The sequence below is a fragment of the Schistocerca americana genome, chromosome 2 (genome assembly GCF_021461395.2).
Source record: "Schistocerca americana isolate TAMUIC-IGC-003095 chromosome 2, iqSchAmer2.1, whole genome shotgun sequence".
Lineage (NCBI taxonomy): Eukaryota > Metazoa > Arthropoda > Insecta > Orthoptera > Acrididae > Schistocerca > Schistocerca americana.
Genome location: NC_060120.1, coordinates 505,537,224 through 505,562,055, shown reverse-complemented (window position 1 = coordinate 505,562,055; position 24,832 = coordinate 505,537,224). Strand labels below are relative to the sequence as shown.

At 41.5% G+C, this 24,832-nt stretch overlaps 1 protein-coding gene across 2 annotated transcripts in view; it reads left to right on the top strand.

Moving 5' to 3' along the window:
• LOC124595786 (juvenile hormone esterase-like) overlaps nt 1–23,331 on the top strand; it is a 77,048-nt gene extending 53,717 nt beyond the window's left edge. For both annotated transcript variants that reach the window (XM_047134675.1, XM_047134674.1), the window contains 3 exons: nt 2,436–2,589; nt 21,257–21,392; nt 23,036–23,331. In XM_047134675.1, coding sequence (XP_046990631.1) covers nt 2,436–2,589; nt 21,257–21,392; nt 23,036–23,198 — 453 coding nt within the window. In that variant the 3' untranslated portion in view covers nt 23,199–23,331. The remainder of the gene's footprint in view (nt 1–2,435; nt 2,590–21,256; nt 21,393–23,035) is intronic.
• Nucleotides 23,332–24,832: the final 1,501 nt, after the last annotated feature.

The following is a 24,832-nucleotide window of genomic DNA, read 5'->3' as shown; positions in this document are numbered from 1 at the left end:
TACAGTACATAGAACGTAACGGGTTTTATAAGAGTGAATATTCCTACAGCTGCCTGAAGACAGTGCGCTAAACAACAATACATCAGCTTTTCCATCAATCGCAGACTAATAATTACAGCACTTACAAGTTGTATGTTTTTAGGTTTGGTAGTTCCTCCAAGCACATGTCGTAAGAGCGAGACATAAATGCTTAATTTCCCCTGGGGCAGCTGGTTAGATGCTGAAGTGTGGACGCATTACGGCCCTGCAGAAAACATCAGGTCGTAAAGTTTGTGGCTTGCTTGAGGGAAGACTTTTCGTCGCAGAGAAAACGACTACCACACTGATGTGTGTACCTATCAAAGTACCACATACAAAAATATCTGCACTCACATCTGTTGCACCCTTTTTAAACTGTCTTCCATAGTATATCGATAAAGCTTGGAAACAATAAGTGCACGTAAGAAAATGTAAAAGTCACAAAGACATAATACACACAGTCACGCACAAGAGAGAATTTAGGTTCCACAGTAACAGCAGCAGCTGGAAGGGAGGTAATATGGAAAAAGGAATTTTCAACGATCCTGCATGCAAATCTGATAAGAATGTGGACAGAAAATCACATATTTCGGATTCCTAATATCAGCTGCTTTTCGTCTCTGTAAGTGGGTAGTTTATTTAGGATGCCGTTCATTAAAAGCAAATAGAATAATACTCGTGGATAAATGTGTAGTTATGGTGAAGGTGTTCCTCGTAGATAAAAAGTAACAATATGGAGTTCCATGCTCAGGGTTTCTGCGGGCAGCTGTTTAAATTAGCTAATATTTTGGTAAAACATGTGGTTCACTCATCGTTAATAAGTCTATAAAATGAAATCACAAATGCAACGCCTCTAAAAGTAACTCTTACAAGAAAACTATGAGTCGTTTTCACTACTTACAACTTAATCCGACTATAGCACAAAATTATGCACCAACGAGGACGTTAGAACACTTTCCTAGTGACATTGATGCTGGTAATTAAAAAGAAATTAATAAGACAAATTTTAACCTTTTTCGCTTGACAAGTATTTCCAGCTTTTTTTAGCAAAGTCTTAAATGCTTACATTAAAAAGCTCTAAAACTACCTAATTTGAGCACAGCCTTAAAACTATATCCGTTTTTTGTTATGTTTTCACTAAAAAGTGATTTCTATCTTTAAAGGTAATGTCTATTTCCATGTTTGCTTGAACTGTAGTGTTGGGTTTCCTTTCTCCATACATTACACAAGCGTCTCATTTTACCTCATCTGTTGCTCTTTACTCTCGGCAAATAACTCCTTATAACTTCAGCAGAATATAGTTTCAGATTTATAAGATACAGATATTCATGGAATCTAACAATTTATTTCTTCATCCATTAACTAGACACCCCATTAATTGTTCTTTGGCTGCAGCAAAGCTAACTGACGTGAATGCCGAAGTATAAACTGATGGGTGAACATCTAAGAGATGCATCAAATCTAGTAAGGAGATATCCTGCATCACGCTTGTCCATTTCTCTATTACTGCTGCGGTATGGCGTCCTTATGCGGTGGGATTGACAGAAGACATTGAAAAAGTTCAAAGAACGGTAACTCTTTCTGTATTATTGTGAAATAGAAGATAGAGTGCGACGCAAATGATACGCGAATTTGGGCCGCAACCATTGAAACAAAGACGTTATTAAAACTTCCTGGCAGATTAAAACTGTGTACCGGACCGAGAGTCGAACTCGGGACCTTTGCCTTTCGCGGGCAAGTGCTTCTTTCTTCCAGGAGTGCTAGTTCTTCAAGACACGCAGGAGAGCTTCTGTGAAGTTTGGAAGGTAGGAGACGAGATACTGGCAGAATTAAAGCTGTGTGGACGGGGCGTGAGTCGTGCTTGGGTAGCTCAGTCGGTAGAGCACTTGCCCGCGAAAGGCAAAGGTCCCGAGTTCGAGTCTCGGTCCGGCACACAGTTTTAATGTGCCAGGAAGTTTCATATCAGCGCACACTCCGCTGTAGAGTGAAAATTTCATTCTAAAGACGTTATTAGTTGCGGTGAGAGATCTTCACAAAATCTAAATCACCAATTTCCTCTTCCGAATACCACAATATTTTTTTGACTCCCAATTGCACAGGGAGGAATGGCCATCGTTATAAAGTAAGGGAAATCTATGCTTGCTCGGTTATATTCGGGTGTTCATTTTTTCCACATGCTATTCGAAATTACAACGATATAGAAATAATCTAAAAGTTGATCTGGCCTATGCCAAGCATTAAGTATGAATTGCAAAGTAATCATATAGATATAAATATTGTGTTAAATGTTCCTTAAACCATATCCATAGATTCGAATGTAACACACTACTCTTACTATAATTCAGTTTCATTCAGTGTGAGAAACACTGTGTCAGAAAATACTGAGAAAAACGTCGTGGCCACATTTTTGTCAACAGCTCCGTGCAGATCTGCTGATCACATATCCCTCGGTGACAGCTGCCAGGATTCTCTCTTCCATGTCTGCAGCTCAGCCCGTCTACTTGTACCACTTCGACGTCGTCTCGAAACTTAACGTTTTCAAGAAACAATACGGTGGAGAACAGTTTTCTGGTAAGTGGCGATCGTTTCTTTCTTCTTACTTGTTAATCTACTGTAACAACGAAAGAAGTACGTAACAGTCCACTGCCTCTTGTAACGTAGAGGTTTTTTAGGTTCGTAACATACACTGCCAGACCAAGGACAGGTGAAGAAACTTAAAGACACGGTCGGATGTCAGTACAACTTCGTACACGTGTATGCCATCGGCGGGTGGGTAAATAATTAGTTTTTAGAAATGGATTAAAAATAGTCTCGACTCTAATAAAGCATTTATTTACAGTGATCAGCGGTTTCGGTCTGAATGTAACCATCTTCACACCACTTATATCACAATGGTAGGTGTTGACAGCGAACGAAGCAGGTGTTATGATTTCATGAATGTTATAACACCTGCTCCGTTCACCGCCACCGGCTACCATAATGATATAAATGGTCTGAAGATGGTCACATACTGACCGAAGTCCGTAATCAACGTAATTAAATATTTCATTGCAGTCGAGAGCGTCTTTAATCTATTTTAAAGCGCGTTTAGCCAGACCTCTCTTTGTCCAACAGACTAGTTCTCAAAAATTACTAAATGAGTAGGGTTACAATTCCCTCTGTCAGGTAGAACGGGTACCAGTGTGCAATATAATGTTGTTTGTTTTTAGTGTAGTTACCACGACTAGTAGCGTATACAAATGGTGCGAACAGCGTTACATGAGAGATCAATGTGAAGGATTCGGAGGTGTCGCGTGTTGTGTGGGACAGCCGTATGAGGAGCAGAAAGAGTTTGAAAGATGTTGATTGTTGGTCCCGCATTGCCTGCTGCTCGAATCGAGCAGTATTCGGATATGTAGGGCGCTCAGGTGTGACATCATCCCGATGTTGGACTACATGGGTTCGTAAGGACAGGCATATAGATCTTCAAGATTTCGGTCCACCACGTCTGACCGCTACAGGTCAGGATCGCAGTATTGTGGACAAAGTGCGTAGTAATACTTTCATACGTGTATTTGCCGCCGGAGGACAAATAATAGACTCACCATAGCATCCCGTGTCATCTGGAGAAATTGGTCAGAGATTAGCAGCAGCTAGAGTCACGAGTTACTGCCCCATGTTCAACCTGCTTCCAACACCAATACAGTAAAGACTGCTTCACGACTGTGCCATGATCGGGAAACATGGAGTACTGATGAATGACGTCGTTTTGGGTTCAGTGATTAATCACAGGTCTGCACATCTCTGAATGACCATCGTCGGAGTGTATGCGGAGGGGGTCCTGCTACTATTCCAGTTATGGAGAGCCGTAGCGGTGTTACTTCTTGCATCATGGTATGGAGAGCCATCGGGTGTGACTTCAGGTAACGACTGGTTGTGAGTGAATCTGGCGGTACTATGGTATGTCGCTGCAATCCTGCGTCCCCATGTGATATCTCTCATGCTGCCCTTTTACCATAGGACAATATCCGGTCACACATGGCATGTGTCTATAAACCGTCTGCATGATGTTAAGGTGCTTCCGTGGCCAGTAAGATCCTCACATGGGACGTCTGTGGGACCATCATGTACATCAGCACCGTCCCAATGCCAGTATCAAGGATGGGTAGCCAACCGAGACACAAGCAGAAACTGGGAAGTAACTGCTTTTGTGACATTTTACGAGTTCCTAACCAGTAGCGAACTATATAGTTTCCTCTTTGTGCTTTGATAGTTTAGTTTTTGATTTTGTGGGCGATAATTTTATATTTAATAGACACAGTCCCCGCGTTTACGTTTGTGTCGGAAAGTAAACCGAAAGTAAACCGATTATTAGAAGTACCTAAGGATGGGCGAATTATTTAAAGTGAGTGCGTTGGTAGTTAAGTTTTTGAATCTCTGCGTGTTGATCTAATTTATTAGCCACAGTCCTTGCGTTTTCGTCAGTGTCTGCACTAGAGTTCCATAGCGCGTGTCGATAGTCCTTTGTTTGTGTGTATAGTGTAATTTTCCACGGTGTTCAGTATGGACTGGGACTGCGATTGTTGTGTGCGGATGTTAGCGGACTTGGTGACACTTTACTCTCAGCTCCAGGATGTGACGGCTTCGGTTACATGACGCAGCAGTGGATGGGAATCACTGTTGTAGGCCGATCGTGGGGATCCAATGGACGTCCAGCACGACACAAGAGACCGCCAATCGGTCCGCACCGGTGGCCAGCTGCTTCCGCTGGGTTTGACCTCTTACCCATCATGGTCAAGTGGGGCGTGGCAGGCGGCGAAAGACTTCCGACAGTGCCGAACGTAGGGCCTCCCTGATACGACTGACAAAAACGTTACAGGTGCTGTCTGTGGCCGACACATACCCTCAGACAGACGCAGTCACTTGTCCTCTTTCAGAGGAAACCCGATTAGCCTGCAAGATCTGGGCAATCACAGAGGATGGGACTATTGACAGTTGGGAGCTCCACTGTTAGGCACGTCATGGGGCCCATTAGGAACATGTCTGCGAAGGAGTGGAAGAAAGCTAATGCACATTCCATGTGCATACTGGATGGAGTCATTCCAGACGGTGAACATGTCCTTCTGGATGTCATAAGAGCACAGGTTGCAGCCTACTTCTAGTGGTGGCTACGTCGGTACCAATGATATTTGTCGCTTTGGATCGGAAGAGATTCTCTCTGGCTTCGAGTGGCTAACAGAACAAGGAAAGGCTGCCAGTCTTGCTCACGAGATGAAACCAGAGCTCACCATTTACAGCAGTGTCGACAGGACCGACTGCGGAACTATGGTTCAAAGCCAAGTGGGGGTGATTCTAAATCAGAGGCTCAGACGATTCTTCGACCATGTAGGCTGCAGATTCTTCGACTTGCGGCCTAAGATGGTGGGGTTTAGGATTCCGCTAAGGAGCTCAGAGGTCCGTTGCACAAAGATGGTGGCTACACGGGTAGCAGGGATTGTGTGGTTTTTTAAGTTAGAGGATCTCGGGGAAACACAAAAAAAGGTGTAGGTCTGATAAAGGAAGATCGTAGATCTAGGAACCATCGCTATAACAATTGTAAACTGTTGTAGGGCTTTTGGGAAATTACTAGAGCTTCAAGCTGTAATAGAAATCACCGATGCTCGAATCGTCATAAGTACTGAAAGCTGGCTAAAGCCGGAGATACGTTCAGCCGAAATTTCTGCAAAGGACCCAACGGTGTTCAGAGAGTACAGGCTAAACACAGATGCCGGTGGTGTGTTTATTACTGTTAGAAGTAGTTTATCTCGTAGCGAAACTGAAGTAAATTGTTACTGTGAGTTAGTATGGACAGAGTTTATTCTTGGTAACCGGAATAAAATGATGATTGGATCCTTCTACTGATTGCCCAACTCATGTGGTATAATTAATGAAAGATTAAAATAAAACATGAATCCAATTTCAAACACGTACAGAACTCATACAATTATAGTTATTGGTAACTTCAATTTACCCTCCATATGTTGCTGAAAATACACGTTTACCTCCGGAGGTACGCATTAAAGGTTATCTCTAATTGTGCTAAACGCATCCTCTGGAAATTACACTCCTGGAAATGGAAAAAAGAACACATTGACACCGGTGTGTCAGACCCACCATACTTGCTCCAGACACTGCGAGAGGGCTGTACAAGCAATGATCACACGCACGGCACAGCGGACACACCAGGAACCGCGGTGTTGGCCGTCGAATGGCGCTAGCTACGCAGCATTTGTGCACCGCCGCCGTCAGTGTCAGCCAGTTTGCCGTGGCATACGCAGCTCCATCGCAGTCTTTATCACTGGTAGCATGCCGCGACAGCGTGGACGTGAACCGTATGTGCAGTTGACGGACTTTGAGCGAGGGCGTACAGTGGGCATGCGGGAGGCCGGGTGGACGTACCGCCGAATTGCTCAACACGTGGGGCGTGAGGTCTCCACAGTACATCGATGTTGTCGCCAGTGGTCGGCGGAAGGTGCACATGCCCGTCGACCTGGGACCGGACCGCAGCGACGCACGGATGCACGCCAAGACCGTAGGATCCTACGCAGTGCCGTAGGGGACCGCACCGCCACTTCCCAGCAAATTAGGGACACTGTTGCTCCTGGGGTATCGGCGAGGACCATTCGCAACCGTCTCCATGAAGCTGGGCTACGGTCCCGCACACCGTTAGGCCGTCTTCTGCTCACGCCCCAACATCGTGCAGCCCGCCTCCAGTGGTGTCGCGACAGGCGTGAATGGAGGGACGAATGGAGACGTGTCGTCTTCAGCGATGAGAGTCGCTTCTGCCTTGGTGCCAATGATGGTCGTATGCGTGTTTGGCGCCGTGCAGGTGAGCGCCACAATCAGGACTGCATACGACCGAGGCACACAGGGCCAACACCCGGCATCATGGTGTTGGGAGCGATCTCCTACACTGGCCGTACACCACTGGTGATCGTCGAGGGGACACTGAATAGTGCACGTTACATCCATACCGTCATCGAACCCATCGTTCTACCATTCCTAGACCGGCAAGGGAACTTGCTGTTCCAACAGGACAATGCACGTCCGCATGTATCCCGTGCCACCCAACGTGCTCTAGAAGGTGTAAGTCAACTACCCTGGCCAGCAAGATCTCCGGATCTGTCCCTCATTGAGCATGCTTGGGACTGGATGAAGCGTCGTCTCACGCGGTCTGCACGTCCAGCACGAACGCTGGTCCAACTGAGGCGCCAGGTGGAAATGGCATGGCAAGCCGTTCCACAGGACTACATCCAGCATCTCTACGATCGTCTCCATGGGAGAATAGCAGCCTGCATTGCTGCGAAAGGTGGATATACACTGTACTAGTGCCGACATTGTGCATGCTCTGTTGCCTGTGTCTATGTACCTGTGGTTCTGTCAGTGTGATCATGTGATGTATCTGACCCCAGGAATGTGTCAATAAAGTTTCCCCTTCCTGGGGCAATGAATTCACGGTGTTCTTATTTCAATTTCCAGGAGTGTATTTAGAGCAGTTAATTCATGATGCCATTGCAACAGTAAATGTTTGTGAAAACACATTTCACCTTTTAGCTACAAATAATCTTGAGCTAATAACGAGCATCAAAACGGTTACAGGGATCAGTAAACACAAAGTTGTCGCAGTGAGACTCAATAATGTAACTCCCAAATCGTCTAAAAATAAACTAAAGTTACACCTGCTCAAAAAAATCACATAAAAATTCGCTTGACAGCATCCTGAGAGCCAGTCTCCTCTCCTTCTAAATTGACAATGTAAGTGTTGGCCAGATGTGGCTTGAAGGTTTGAATTCAAATAAATAGAATCGACAGCATTTGAAAGATGCATATACCAAACAGATTCACGAACTACGTTCCCCCTTGGTACACCAAACGAGTCAGAACACTGTTGCAGAAGCAATGGGAAAAGCAAGACGAATTTAAACGAACGTAAAATACCCAAGATTGCGCGGACTTCAATGCCAGATACTTGTAATAATTTCCACAACGAAACTTGGTCTCGAAATATAGAACATCCAAAGACATTCAGATCGTATGTGAAGTATGCTAGCGGAAAGAGAGTCGATGCCTTCGTAATAGCTATAGAAATACTGTCGATGACAGTGCTGCTAAAGCAGAGTTACTTACCAAAGCCTTCCGAAATTACTTCACCAAAGAAGACGAAGTAAATAATCCAGAATTCAAATCAAGAACAGCTGCCAATGTGAAGAACTTACAGGTCGGTATCCTCGGAGTTGTGAAGTAACTTAAATCACTTAATAAAAACAAGTCTTCCATTTCAGACTTTATACCAGTTGCGTTCCTTTCAGAGTACTGTGACGCAATAGGTCCACTGAAACATAGCAACCGCTTGCTCGACGAAAGATCCGTATACAAAGGCTGGAAAACTGCACTGCCACACGAGAAAGATAAAAGGAGTAATATGCAGCAGTATTTTGAAACTTATATTGTGTTCAAACATTATGAATTACCCCGAAGAGAGTGGTCTATTGACACGTGGCCAACTTGGATTTAGAAAACATCGTTCTTGTGAAACACAACTAGCTCTTCACTAACACGAAGTTTTGAATACTACTGACGAGGTATTCCAAATTGATTTCGTATTTCTAGATTCCTAGAAGGATTCTGATACTATTTCTCACAAGCTACATGTAATCAAATTGCGTGCGTGTGGAATATCGTCTCAGGTATACGACTTGATTCGCGATTTTTCGTCAGATAGGTCACATTTCGTATTAATTGACGGAAAGTCGTGGGGTAAAACTGAAGCGATATCTGGCGTTCCAGAAGGTAGTGTTATACGCCCTCTGCTGTTTCTTACCTACAAACGATTTAGGAGACAATATGAGCAGTCGTATTTGGTGTTTGTATATGATGCAGTCGTTCATCGTCTAATAAAATCATCTGAAGATTAAAGCAAATTGCTAAACGATTTTCAAAAGATGTCTGTATGGTGCGAAAACTGTCAATTGACTCTAAATAGTGAAAGGTGTTAAGTCATCCACATGAGAGCTGAAAAGAATGCCTTATATTTTGGTTAAATGATAAATCAATCAAATCTAAAGGCCGTAAACTCATCTAAATATTTATGAACTACAATTACGAACAACTTAAATTAGAAAGAACACGTAGAAAATGTTGTGAGCAAGGCGAACCAAACACTGCAATTTGTTGGCAGAAAATGAAACAGCTCTGCTAAAGAGACAGCCTACACTAAGCTTGTAGTGGCCTATACGACCAATAGTTAATAACATAGGATGCCCTTCTTTCAATCTTAATAAGAAACTGAATATGCTTTAAAACAGTTCTATACATATGACGAGGCTTTTTCAGTGAAAAATACCTTTGAGTTAGTAACAGGAATACATAATATTACCATACCGATAACAGCCAGATTTTCCCCATTAGACATTAAAAACTTGTATACCAATGTTCCGGTGGCAGAAACAATCGAAATTATTAGAGAAAACCTTATACGCCATAAGGCCCTTAATTACGATGAAATAACTGAATTAATGCATCTTCTTGAGACAACCTTAAGTTTTCACTGTTTTTCGTTTAATGATCGGATATATCAGCAGAAAGACGGCCTATCTATGGGCAATTCACTGGCAGGAACGATAGCCGACATTTTCATCAATAATAAAGAAGTTATGTTTTTGAAAGATCATCCGTCCATACGCCAAAAAATTATATACTATAAGCGATATGATAATGACATTCTAATATTATTTGACGGTACAACAGAGGAGATAAGTAATTTGACGGAAATGTTGAACAGCATACATCGAAAACTTACTTTCATGGTTGAGCATGAACAACATAAATCTATAAACTATTTAGACCCAACTATTTTTTGCGATAATGGACACCACAACTTTGTCGTCTATCGGAAACCTACCACTACAGATACCATTATCACTGCAAAGTCATGCCCCCCAAATAGATGTAAAAAAGCTTTCTTCTTCACAATGATACATAGGTTGAATAGAATACCACTAATATCGGAACAGAGACAGAACGAGATTAACATATTAAAGCGAATTGCGATATCTAATGGATATAACGCAAATATAGTAGAGACGATACAACAGAAAATATACGTCAGACAGGCGAAAATACCCGAAAAGAGAACTCCTGTGAAGATGCTGTATATGGGGACTATATCAGATAAGATAAACAAACTGTTCAAGAATTCGGATGTTACGATTGCTTTCTCTACAAATACCATAGCTAATAGTCTTAGGCACAGTATAGGAGATGTTAAAAATAAGATGCTTGCTAAATCAGGAACTTATACATTGACTTGTACAGATTGTAGCAAAATTTACATAGAGCAAACAGGGAGAAGTTTTAATACCAGATTGAAAGAACATACATCAGGAACAGCACGTAATAAATCACTCTTCGGACAGCATTTAGATATGTAAAAACATGCAGAAATCAATATAAGGGAAAATCTGAAGATACTGCCTGTAACCCAAAATGGACCTATAATGGATATTCTAGAGAACCTAGAAATTTTTATACATAATAAACGGAATCCGGCACAGATGCTGAATGAACAAATAGAGATCACGATAAAAAAATTTTCGAGCTATCCGAAAATATTGTGCTACTTTTCCTTTTATTATTTTAATACCTTCATTCCTTAAACGGGTATTACAAACGTGTCGTAAACTTTTATCCTATCTTTAGATTTTTTAGGTTATCCATGATTGTAGATATTTCCATAACCCCAAATAAGTGACAACTTCTCTGTGGATGAAGAGCCATGACATACCGCTACCACGGCAACGGACGACTGGTATACGCTTTGTAATCCATGGCAACGGCGTCCTCATCACAAGGAGTAGAGGGCTTGGTAGTCCTTCCATATTAGCCGTTTTAGTAAATTGACTCATATGTTTTCTACGTAAATGTAGGAATAGATATATTATAATACAAGACGACACCAGTTTTGTGTGTCACAAATTGTTTTACTTTACATTATGGCACATAATGTAATATACGTTTACGAATTTTACGAGTTGACTACGGAATATTCGTTATTATTTTCTAAGTAACACTCTTTTTAAATGGAATGGTTCCGTTTTCTGTTATTACTGTCACTTAAATTTATGTTAAACTAAGGTGACTAGTAATTACATATAATAAACTGTATTAAATGTCGTTGATCGCCGCTAGGGGTGTTGCCGTCTATTCACGTCATCTCAGCACGCTATTTAAACCCATACGATGGGTTAATCTCGCATAGTTTCCTGCCGTTATGTAGACAGGAGTGACACCACCAGCAGTCGACCAATGGGTAACATATTTAAAATCTACGTAATTTTAGCTGTTGTATAATGGAGTCTTTCTGACGGATATCTATAATTTCACAGTGTAAACGCCCAGAAGATGTCCCCTACGTCGCGTTGAAACCGGTTGGCAGTATAATAATAATAAATGCGATTAAGACTGTTTTTGAATGATTGCTTAATCATACTAATCGCTGCTTCATCTCCGCAACCATGTTGTCGAAAAAAGCTTTTCGTTCACCCACAGGACATCGTGTTACGACTCAAATGGTGCGCAATAGGCTGCATGATTTGCAACTTCACTCCCGACGTCCATGGCGATGTCCATCTTTGCAGCCACGTAACCATACAGCGTGATACAGACGGGCCCAACAACATTCACAACGGACCGCTCAGGAGTGGCGTCATGTTCTCTTCGCCGATGAGTGTCGCATATGCCTTAAACCAGACAATCGTCGGAGACGTGTTTGGTGGCAACCCTGTCCCCCCCACCACCATCACCACCAACCTCTAAACTCCTGCTTCCCGATACTTGTCTCCATAACCAAACTAACAGATCTTTCGTGCACCAGGATGTATCCTAGCTACCAACACTTCTTTAAGATGTTCCATGCAAATATTATTTTCACTAGTTCGTATTTACCTGCTCATTAGCTACTCGAGCTTCCCATCTAATCTTCATTACTTTTCTGTAACATAACATTTCAAAATCTCCTGCACTCTTCCTGTCTGAATTACTTATCGTCCACTTTTCACTTCCGTACAACATTCCAGATAAATAATTCCTAACACTTATATTTATTAGGCTGATGCTAAAGCTCGTAGCGCTGTTTTTCTTTATTTATCGACAGCCATTTTTATTATTTGTAGTTCATTGTAGCTATCTGAGTATACACATTGTCTTTATGTCATCTGCAGATAATGAATTCAGCTGTGGACGCAATAAAATGGAGTGTCAAGTGGAGGAACCGTACAATTTCCGACATATTCTTCGGTATGAATTCGATAGAAGGGTGTCAGCAGCGGAGGCAGCCAGATTTCGTATATGGGGATAACACCACCGGACAGAGCACGTAAGGAAAATAGTTTTCCCGCTTTAAGGACGATCCTTTTAACATTAGTGACTCTCCGCGTACGGGAAGACTTTCGGGGTTTGATGAAGATCGTTTAAGCGCCTGTAATGAAGCACGTCACCGACCGTTCCTATCCTGCGTCATTCCTGGTAACAAGGAAAGCTGTCCTTATGCTAACACAATAAAATAAAGTAATGGGTGAGCACAAATGATGCAATAACTCCCCTGTACAAAGACCTGCAGCCATTCAAACAAATAGCGTTATGCTTCTGGTGGAACAGCGACCGTGTGGTGTGCTACGAATTGCTTCCCCGAGTTCTAATCATCTCTGCTGACATTTATTGTCAACTAGTGAGATGTCTTACAGGCACAGTCGAAGAACGACCAGGACGACTGCGTCAAGTGATGCTACTCCACGATAATACCCACCAGCATTCTGCTAGACTGACGAAACACGTTACGTAGGAGTTGGACCGGGAAATCATTCCGCAGCCACCTTATTCACCTTATCTTGCGCCGTTTGATTTTCGCCTTTTCCGTTCTCTAGCGATCAATCTTCATGGAAATTTCTTCCTAGATGAAAATGTATTCCGAACGTGGCTCGACAGGTTCTTCATCTGAAAACCACGTGGTTTCTATAGTCGCGGGGTTGGTAAGTTAACCCAACGTTGGCAGACTGTTGTAAATCGTGAATTAGATTGGCTTATTGATGATTAAAGTCTCCGTCATGTGTATCTGTTGTGTTTATTAAACTTACTGAAAAACGATACGAACTTATGCACCCAACCAATTCATTAACCGCTACCAAATTTCTCTTTTCCAGAAACGCGTTTCGTGCTATGGCCAGTTTCCATTCCATATTCTCTATACTTCGGCCGGCGTCAGTGACCTTACTGTTCAAGTAACAAAACTCATCTGCTGTTTTTAGTGTCTCACTTATTAACATAATTCTTTCAGCTTATCCTGATTTAATTCGACTATATTCCTTTACCACTTCTTTACTTTTGTCGATTTTCATCTCATAGCTTCTTTTAAAAACAGTATCTATTCCATTCAGCTACTTTACTGAGGGCTTCGCTCCCTGTGACAGAATTAATGTTAAGGGACAACCTCAAAGAGCTTGTTTCTTCTCCCTGAACTTTAACTCCTTCTCTAAATTTCTCCGTGGCTTTCTTTGCATCTTTCTCGTTTCACACACTGAGTATGTTCGGGGATAGGCTACAACTCTGTCTCACTTCCGTTTCAACTACAGTATCTCTTGCTGTGCTTCGATTCTCATAACTTATGACAGGTTTCTATAAAAGTTTTAAATAAGCTTCCACTTCGTGTATCTCACCCCTACTAACTTCATAATTTCACAGCGTGTATTCCAATCAACACTGTCGAAAGCCTTCTCTAATGCTACAATTGCTATGTACGTTGGTTTTCGTTTGTTTAGCCTATCCTTTAAGATAAGTCGTAGGGTAAGTATTGCCTTGTTGTTCCTACAGTTCTCTGGAACCCAAACTGCGTATCTCCGTGGCCAGCGTCTACGAGTTCTCCATTCTTCTGCAAGTAATGTGTCAGTATCTTACGACAATTCCTCACCGAACTAATAGTAAGGTAGTATTCACACGTGACAGTATGCGCCTTTTTTGAAACTGAAATTGTTACATTCTTTATGAAGTCTGAGGATATTTCGGGCTTTTAGCTATCACGCACACTAAGAAGAATACTTTTGTCATGGCTGGCTCTCTCTAACATCTCAATAATTCTGAGGAAATACCTTCTCAAGGATCCCTGCTCTTGTCATTTCTCTGTCGAATGCTTCTCGTAGCTTCGTATAACAGGTCTCCCGTGTAAAATACGTTTAAAAATATAAGATGCTACATGAATGGCTTAAGAGATACGTCAGTTACTTCGTTGTACAGTTTTTTGTTAGTGCTAACAACTCTGCCAAAATTTGTGGCTTATGCGATGGAGCAGTAGTTTCGTTGTGAGAACATATGATTCAGCCCCATGAAAATGATAACTCCTTTCTTAGTATTTCTTGATTTTAGAGATCCTTATATTTCTTGGTTTTAGATATCCTGTAGGAATGTACTCTCGACTGACTAACAAATGTATGGCCTTTCTTAAGAGATGCACATCTTGTTATCAAGGGATCATTGTTTATAAAAAAAAAAGTTCAAATGTGTGTGAATTTCTAAGGGACCAAACTGCTGAGGTCATCGGTCCGTAGACTTACACACTACTTGAACTAACTTATGCTAAGAGCAACACACACAACCATGCCCGATGCAGGACTCGAACCTCCGGCGGGAGGAGCCGCGCAATCCGTGACATGGCGCCTCAAACCCCGTGGCCGTTCCTCGCAGTTATTTATATTTATGATGGCATACGAGGTATTACAAAATTATGTTAAGTACTTATGTATGTGACATTTACGACGTGTCTTTTGCGAAAGATGAATACCTGATATACGTCACCTAGTAGCAGAAGCATCAAAATGGCAAACAAATACAGAAATGAAGAAGGCTGAATAACAAATACCAGGCACTTAAACGGTTCCAGTTGTCATCAGTATGCGTAAGAAGATGTTAATTAAAAAGCACACGGTAATGTGTGTTCCCTGAAGATCGTAATTAGAAGATGTTTACGGGTTCAGTAGAAGAGTCTTCAACATTATTCAATACCGTTCTTTCTCGCATTTCGTGTAGACGTGTTAACTGTGCGGTGAGTGAGATCCATTGCGCGTAGTACGTGACGGTGATGTAATCTTGACCCTGTATTGAAGGCTAGGGTAATCAGACAATTGTACCTGGACTGAACGCACATGTCACCCAGCCACAACAAGTTCTACGAAGTGTAACGTCAAGAATAAAAGGCAGTTTTTTAGCCACTGACGATGTCCAAAGTTGACATCCAGCACATTGACCGAAGTTGGCTCAGCACACAGCTCGTGGTCGTGCGGTAGCGTTCTCGCTTACCACGCCCGGGTTCCCGTGTTCGATTCCCGGCGGGGTCAGGGATTTTCTCTGTCCCGTGATGACTGGGTGTTGTGTGATGTCCTTAGGTTAGTTAGGTTTAAGTAATTTTAAGTTCTCGGGGACTGATGACCATCGATGTTAAGTCCCATAGTGCTCAGAGCCATTTGAACCATTTGGCTCAGCACGACTCACTGACAGGAAGACATAATCGGCAGATTGAGCAGGCATAGAGTGCAGACTACACTCCTCAAAGCAAAGTGTCCATGTGTGCCAGCCAACGTCTAGGACAGATGACCGGTAGTAGTTACGCCGCCCAGATCTTCGGAACAGTGGATCCACTTAATGATGGCAGACCAGCACGATTTAGCTCTGATGTACGACGCTTGTAGCGAGGAGAGAACAGTATGCACTCAACAACAAAAAGATAGTTTTATGTCAGTCGAGATTGTGCAATGAAGAGTACAGACATACATGCTAGCTTTGAAAACGTTTCAAATCACTGAGCTACCTATGCAGCTGCTACCGCTGATTACAAGGGGTACTGAGGATCCATACCCACCACACCCTGTGGTTTGTTCGTATTTTTAAATGCAAAGACACTGGATGATGAAGAGACATATTCCAAATGTTTTGGTATTCCGTTTGTTTGCATTTCACGTGTGGTATACCAGGTAGTGCATATGCCACAGGGGTGCATATGGTAGGCACTGAAAAGAACTTAAGTTCTTGGGACAGGCTAAAAATACTTCAGTTATATTTATTAGCACCTTTGGTCTCCTACTGTGCTTCAGTAATATTAGTAAAAATTGCAGCACCCACTATGAATGGCCTGAACGAATCCTACCTCGTATTTTACCAGAATAAATCGTCCATATTACAGAGGGGTAGCTTGGCATTGCACTGTACTGACAGGGAAAGGCAGCGATACAACATGCTCAGGAACTGTAGCGCCGACTATTGAACTGGAAAGGTGAAAGCAAGTGCCAATAAGCCTCGTTCACGTCAGAGGTCATAATATTGTTATATTTGTTGAGTATAACGGAGAAGAAACTTCTAGTCTCGGGAAATAGGTTTTTCGTACCATAAAATATCAATTAGCACAGGCCATACAGCAATAATAAACTGCACCAGTGGTACCAGTGAATTTAAATCACTCTTACGTAAAGACACGACAATAATGAACTTATACTACACATTGGGATGATCGCCAGGTACACATACGATCGTAACGCCTCATAGTCTATGATGTTGGGTTGATGTAAGAGCGTTGCATCAACTGTGAATTTGTCTGTGTAGACGGTTCGATATGGTTTGCTGCAGGCTGTGGGGAAACCGTTCCGTTAGCTTCTATTGTTCAGAAACGACGAACATGGGAACAGCAAAGGCATGCGGAGAGAACAAATGTCGAACAGTGATGGGAGCATGTTTGTTACATGCTAATGGGATGGACTCTATCAATAAACCAGTGTTTTTGAGTGTAACACCAGACAAATTCCACGTATGATGATTTGAGCCACGCTGGATACAATGCACGGTTCTGACTCCGATGTACGAGGGTTATTCGGAAAGTAAGGAACGATCGGTCTCGAAATGGAAAATACAGTGAAAGTCTGATGAAGCTTTGCACAGTTGCGTTGAGCACTGTGTCTAGTACGCCCGTCGATGACATCATGTCGCTCTTTCAGTTCTGAGCTCACAGTGAAATGGCTAGAAATTAGCGCCTTCCGCCAAGTATGAGAGACTGGCGAAAGATTTCGCCTGAAACTATGCAGTCCACATAACATAACTCTCATGCGTTCGTTCTACTCGACTATTCTCGGTCGCACTCTGCAGGCGCAATGAAGATGCTCCTACAGCGTTTTCGACGGGAAGAGTTTGATCACCCACAATACGCAACTGGCTACCCCTGAGGTTCATCCCTGCCCAAATGAACTGCTGTATATGAAGACAATATTTCGACAAAGACAACGACCTGCAGTCCAGAGTAGAAAAATGTGGAAAAGCACTGGCGGCTGCCTTCTATAACGAGAGAAATGAAAAGTTGGTACAACGCTACGACGGATGTGTAAGTCTGTGCGGCGATTGTGTAGAGTAGTAGCTCGAAGGTGTAGCTAACTGTTGCAAATAAAACAGTTTTGATTTGCAATGCGGTTTCCATTTCGCGACCTATCGTTCCTTACTTTCCGAATAGCCTTCGTATATCAAACCACAGGTGGCTACGCCTAACTGAGAAGTACCTGAGGCCAAGGCGCTTTACTCTACAAGACATGTTTAGGGACAACTGGTATCAGTCATATATGGTGGGGAACGTCAGGCCTTTTTAGAGGTAAAACGTGTAACATCTACAACCTGCACTTTCACCCGACATGGCACGCATAAAACATTTTTGGGATGTGGTTGGTCGTTGTAATATAATATTCGAATTTCTTTTTAATTTACTGTTATTACAGAGTGTTATTTTTTTCAGGTAGACACTTCATCTTCCTTCTCTTTTTTGTCTTTGTGGTTGGCTTTGCCTTCACGTGGACTGAAGTACATGACAGAAGTACGCTGAGGAGGTGTCTAACACTGATAGTTGCCGTAAGTTGTAACTGAAATAATATTCTGGAGATTTCATGTTCTAGTGTACATAACCATTAACTGGCCAAGCCATTACCACACTAGAATGAGATTTCCACTTTACAGCGGAGTGAACTACCCAAGCACGACTCACGAACCGTCCTCACAGATTTACTTCTGCCAGTACCTCGTCTCCTACCTTCCAAACTTTGCAGAAGGTCACCTGCGAACCTTGCAGAACTAGCACTCTTGCGGAGACATGGCTTAGCCACAGCCTGGGGGATGTTTCCAGAATGAGATTTCCACTGGCAGAGCACTTGCACACGAAAGACAAAGGTCCCGAGTTCGAGTCTCGGTCCGGTACACAGTTTTAATCTGCCAGGAAGTTTCAGTACCACACTCACCGTACCAGATGGTCCATGCAAGCCGTCCTCTGTATTCTTATGTTTTCTGCATATGTTTACGCAAGAAGCGTTGCCTCGCCACTGCTGTCCAAAGGGGAAGTTCACGAACAAGCCAACCTCCACTAAGCTGTACCGCCCTCTGCGTGCGTGTTCGTCCTGGTTCCTCTCTGACAAGGTCGCGTTGCCCTGTGTGTGTAATTTGAGTCAGGGCTTACAGTCGAACAGGTAACAACTGCAGTGTACACCATTGAAGCCTACACCGATATGATACTGGTCTATAGAGAGACACACCGCAACGTAACTGAGGACCGAGGGCTGCGTCCACAACGTTTCCCAACGTGACGTCTACCTTCTGCGCATGTTTTAGACGTACAGAGATGCATTTGAGAACGGAGGGAGCATTATAGACCAACATGTCGTGGAAAGACCAATCCGCGACTCACCCGATGTTGCCGGAACGTTACTAAGTATTTTGGAGCACGTCTCATGCACGGTAAGCATAGCTTAAATCAAAATAACTTGTACGTACAATATAGTATAAACGGAAGTACTATCGAGCTATTGCACTCAGGTTGCGGTGTTATTTGTACCTATAATAATAATAATAATAATAATTAAAATTATATCATTGTTTCTTATTATTGTTATTAATATTACGAAAATCATTAGATCTTGCCCATTAGTACCTATTTCTCATCGTAATTAGTACAAAGAAGAGCTACAGCGGATCTGGGGATATGGAGGTCATCGGTACAACGGATTCTGGATGAACGAAAGTGGACCCCTTTAAGCTGCACCTACACCAATAGCTATAATGAAACGATTTCCAAAATGGGCTGTTATTCTACAGACGTATCGCAAATAAATTAGCCGTAAATTAGAATTTCGTCAGGTAGATTTTATGGGGAGATGAATGCTATTTTATTCGGCTTCTAAATTAAATAGCCGGCTGTATTTGCAATTCCTACAGAATGAACCGAGTTTTAGGCATCTCCTAGAAGACACCCAGTTCATTTAGATGTGGGGCAATGTTTCAGCACGATGGTGCACCACCCCATTACTGTAGAGAGGTTAGGGAATATCTCAAACAATGTGCACCCCGAACGGTGGACAGATCGTGGTCGTTTCATTCGATGGCCATCAAGATCGCCTGATTTAACGCACTTGGATTTTTTCTTATGTGGTTATATGAAAGCCAGGGTTTACGAAACGGAACCAGATAATACATCGTACTTACGCCTCATTATCGGCAGGAATGTTAACAGGTGTCCATGCAAGTACAGAGAGGCGCTTACTTCAATGCATCCAACAAGGCGGATATGCATTTGAATATTTGTATTATGAATAATGCAGTTATGATTGTCTGTCAGTCTATAACACAATTTTAAAGGAACATTATTTATGATATTCGTTATATTCATTGTTCTTTGTTGCAATCAGAGGTGTGATAGCATTTATGTAATACTTCCAATTGTTAAGCATGTACTGGTATGTTGTTAATAAATTAGCTGCCATATTTTGATATGGCATGAGACGTACAATTAATATGCTTTGGCCTGGGTGCGCATTGTTTTGGCCAATCATTCTTCTACACTGACATATTTCTCGAGCCCAAAAATCGAACTCAGCAGCCCTCCTACAAAAACCAAGTTTTCTAGCAATCAGCCACAGGACCAGCTGTAGCTGTAAAGTGTTTGATTTCAAGCAATGGTCTTGTGTTTATTAGGGTCTTGTCTCTGTTGGTGCGGGGTTACCTTTCCTGTTGTGTTTAGGTAAACCTCTCGGCGCCTGTGATATCTGGGATTAACTTACGTCGATGGAGGACGGCGTGCCTGGGTCACCTGCAACAAGTATAATAATATTTGTAAATATGGGACTTCTCTAACTATAAGAATAATAGTGTTTGTGAGAAATTCTAACAACAACGGTAGCATTTATTCCATCGAACACTTATTTCACAAACCGACGTTACTCTAGCAATGTCACTTCTCATTCAGGTACCTAACACACCAGAGTGGATAACCATTGAGACATTATCGCAAAAGCAGTGAGACAACTCCGGGAGCGATAAGGTATGTGCTCTGGGCGCCTCTGACTGCTATCTAGACATAATGGATGCTCGGACAATTATCACGAAGCAACTAATAAAATTTTGAAGCAATTGTATAGTAATACAGGAAACTTGTTCGTCGTGGTCTTCCGGCACATACCATTCAAGTTTTGTGGACTAATATTTAAGCATTTGGAGGGAGATTTCGTAGGTACACATCTTGATCTTCTTTGCGTCCTTCTTTCGGTGATGACACTGGGTTCTTTTTAGAATAGTTGTTACAACTTTTAATCTTTCGTGTGATTAATCTGTGGCATAAAGTTGATTTTGATCACACGTATGTTCCTACTTTTTGCGGCTTTCATAGGGTCGTTGTGTAAATACTACAAACGTAATTTCTGGATTTCTTACGCACATATTTTTATTGTTTGATGTGTTGCAAAGATATGATAAATGGGACCTTGACACTTTTTGAAATGAAATTCATTGTTTACACATCACATTCCGCAGAGTATATTGCAATAGTACATAATATTAGAACGATAGTAGTGAGGCAAACGTTAAGCTACGAAGAACAGTAAAGAGCGTTCAAACAAAAAAACAGTCAAGGGAATACTTCTTTGAAATACTTATCACTTGAAACGTGTCACAACTATTATAGCTACTTATCAAACATTATTTGATCAACAAAGTATTCCCTGTTTCATTTTGCAGTAGACCTTACTTATTAGAAGTGCAAGAAAAACTTGCCATTTCTCTAAGGATCGTCGAACGACAGGAAAGCGTATGCGCTAAAAAGGCACAGTGCATTCACTTTTGACGTAATTTAGGTGGAATTTTGTTTGATTGTCGCTTACTTCGACAGGTGCCAGCCACTGTGATGATATACCCTACTTGTTCTGTGGAGAAAAAACGAAGGACATCCCGAAGGGACCAGAAACCGTCGAAGGCAAAGCTATAGCGCGTATGACGCGGCTTTGGACAAATTTCGCCAAGACTGGGTAAGTTCTCTTTTGGTTTTTCAGCGATGTCTTACACAGAAAACCGCAGGTAAATGTCACATATAACCACAGACCTATTTCAACGTCAATCTACTGAGACGTAGCGCTGCCAACCCGCTGATTCAGCTCCCCATAAAGATCACATTACTGTTATTGTTATCTGTTAAGATTATCACAAGTGAGTTGCGTTTCCATTCATACTACTCTATACCACATCCTTATAACTAAAAATAGAATCCTTATTAGTGTTCTTTATAAGAAGCCTTTCTATCAGAAAATCCCCAGACCTGATTTTCATTCTTTGAAATTGATGTATTGAGAAGAGTCTCTTAAGTTCGCAATATTGTAGTATTTTTCAAAGAAAAAATAAGTATTGTACATAAATAATTCTTCTGACAGAAAATCCATGACCATACTTCGTTAGAGCTATTTGAAGTAAACCATTATAAAGTAGACAGTCTAAAGAAATATTCAAAAACATTGAATGAAAGGGAAGCACGAAAGACGGCTTTTTGAGCCGTAATACACATATGGATATGTACAACAGAAAAAGTAATCATAACGTAATCATTTCTACATTTCAACACATAGAAAACTGTCTGATAACCACCTTCTTTTCAGAAGTCTTTGCACCCATTTAATATAGTACGTACGTATCGGAAAACAGGCTATGAGATTAACTTCAGTTGAAGCATTCTGTTACAGTTAAAGCAGGAAAATGCCAGCTATTGTTCTTGATCAGATAGTAATAGGAAAATTCACTAAACACATTTTTAAATGGTTTCATTTCATGTTTGTCCTTTGTAAATGTAATAAACATGGCTCCACTTATGCTTCACGACATAAAACCTAAACATTTAGCTATTAAACATTTCTTGGTGTCGGTCGTAATAACAGTTGATACGTACAGCGCGTCTACAAATTCTTAGTTTCGTATTAATTTGACGAACCACCTATCCCTCACACTTGTTCATCTGTTTCGTTTTTAGTGTTTTTGGTACAGTAATAAATATAAATCATTGTTACAGATACCTAATGTATGAAATTAAAGTAAATTAAACGCACTACAATAGACGACTACTTCATATCTTTCGTCGATGTAACTTTTTCTACCATCTTAGATGGTTTAGTAAAGGCCTACGGAATACGTTACGGAATTATCTAGTTTGATTCCCGTGAATAACAAAGATAAGTGGGAATATTGACCACGCTGCTTACTCCTCCCCCAACTATAAAAATACAGTCACTGCGTGTGGTACGTTGCATTTGTAAAATGTCAACGATGTGGTTGTGTGCAAGCAAAAACCCCGTAAACCCATGTTTATGGAAAGAGTAATCGTCTTCTGCAAGATATCCCTGGATTACCATTATGTTGCTGCCGTGGAGCAGAATCACTGTCTATGGTTTTAGAACCTTTTTCCCAACCCAAATTCAGTTGTAACGATAATACAGACAAGCACAATGTGCAAGAATTGAGTTCGTGGGAACATGATACTTAGCTACACGAGATTCAAACACGCTGTGACAAGCACAAACGGAAAGAGCTTGGCAATTATGTACAATTAACAAAGTCGTCCCTATGTTCGTTTCACGTTTTCGAGTAGTAGCAGCCATTGTATTATGGTTTTCATTTTCTTCAACAGGAATCCGACGCCTGATCCAGGTGACACTCTGTTGTCGGTGACGTGGTTACCTTTCAAGAAGAACGAGGGCCATTACCTAGACATCACCAACGATGGATTAATTTCTAAGAAGGATTTGATGAAGGATCGAATTGACTTCTGGGACAAGATCCTCAGAAAGTAAAGGAACTACAGAGCGTCCAACAAACTATGATCACACTGAATACATATAGATATTTCCTGACATTAATATATTGCCATACATTGTTTATTACCGTCATTCACACTTGTCTTCCGGTAAAACAATAAAGTGAAAACTTAAGTCTAGAAACTGGTGATGATACTGCATTAAGTAGGCACATTTTCAACTTATATTTCTTCCTCTTCTTTTCCTATGCCTATTCTGGCTTTTCATTTTGAAGAATAACTTTGCTCCACCATCCAATGTGTCTTTCCCCTGAGGAATAGAACTTGTCTACAATGACTGTAATCCTTCTTCCTTTCAATTAACATGTTGTCACCATTTCTTCATGTATTCTTCCAGTTTGTCGTTGAGGTTAAATATGTCTACTTATCTTCGAATGTGGTTTTTTCTTATAAAATTACTGATCTGACAACCACTGGCAGATCTTAAAAGATTCAATTGAGTCTACTATAAGGTGCAATTATCTTCTCAATGCAAGGTTCACTGTGATAAAGGAATACAGGCACAGTCATTGTTCTGTGAAGCTTCAGTTTTGTGTCTTTCCTCGTCTTATATTTTATAGTTCCACATACGCTCTGAAATTTATTGATTCTATTCTGCACATCTTTATGTTTATTTAAGTTGATACAGCGGCCTGGACTACCTAAAACTGGAAACTTGTACCGGTGGCTTGTCTTCCGTAAGAACATCTATCGAACTGTTTCCCATAGGGACCTTTAGGTTGTTCTGAATATTTTCCGCTTTCAGTGTGTCTTCCTAGTTCACATAACCTCTACACCGAATGCTGTAAATATGTTTCCTTATTCTATATTTAGACTACATAATTCGCGTATTGCATACCATGGAGACGGTAGATTCTTTTCAATTCTGTAACATTATTAACTTAATGTTTTCATTTTCTTCTGCGTTACGACATTCTCGATATGGGGACGTGCGTCATCATGAAGCAGCAATACACCAGCACGGAACTTGGGGCAATATTCCATGACGGTGTCTTTCGACAGACAAACCGCAATGTACAAATTCTTCATTCTGCGAAGGATGTCTACCGGTGTTTGTCCTTCGGCAACCAAGCAAAGAACAGCAGAACGTGTTCTTGTTTGGACGGATTCACTAATAACGTTGCCATTTATCGCGTTTCCGTGTTTACCGCATTCAAGTCGGGAAGTAACTGATCTCTTGCCCTCATATCGATGCTTATATTCACGTATCGAGGTCGCACAACGTTACATGTATGCAGCAGCAACGCCCTGAAACGGAAAATTTTTGATCGTCTTGAAAATTTAGATTAAAACTTTAAACTCGTGTTTGCAAGTTTCAGGTTGGTATCTCAGAGATATGTAAAACTTACTTTGACATCAAAATACGTAAATCTCGGTGATGCGAAATCCATGTTAGGAGGTACATCAAACATTTCATCTGCGAGAAAGTAATCAGATTTCAGAGAAATTTACGTATACCATCTGACTGAAAAACTAATGAAAGATTAAAATAGTGGGCCTGAAAATAGCTCATATTTATATAGTCTTGTAAAAAATCACTTTTCCAAAATTTTTATTGCATGAAAGAGAAAATGAACAAGTCAGTACTTTACTGAAATCTTCTACTAATAA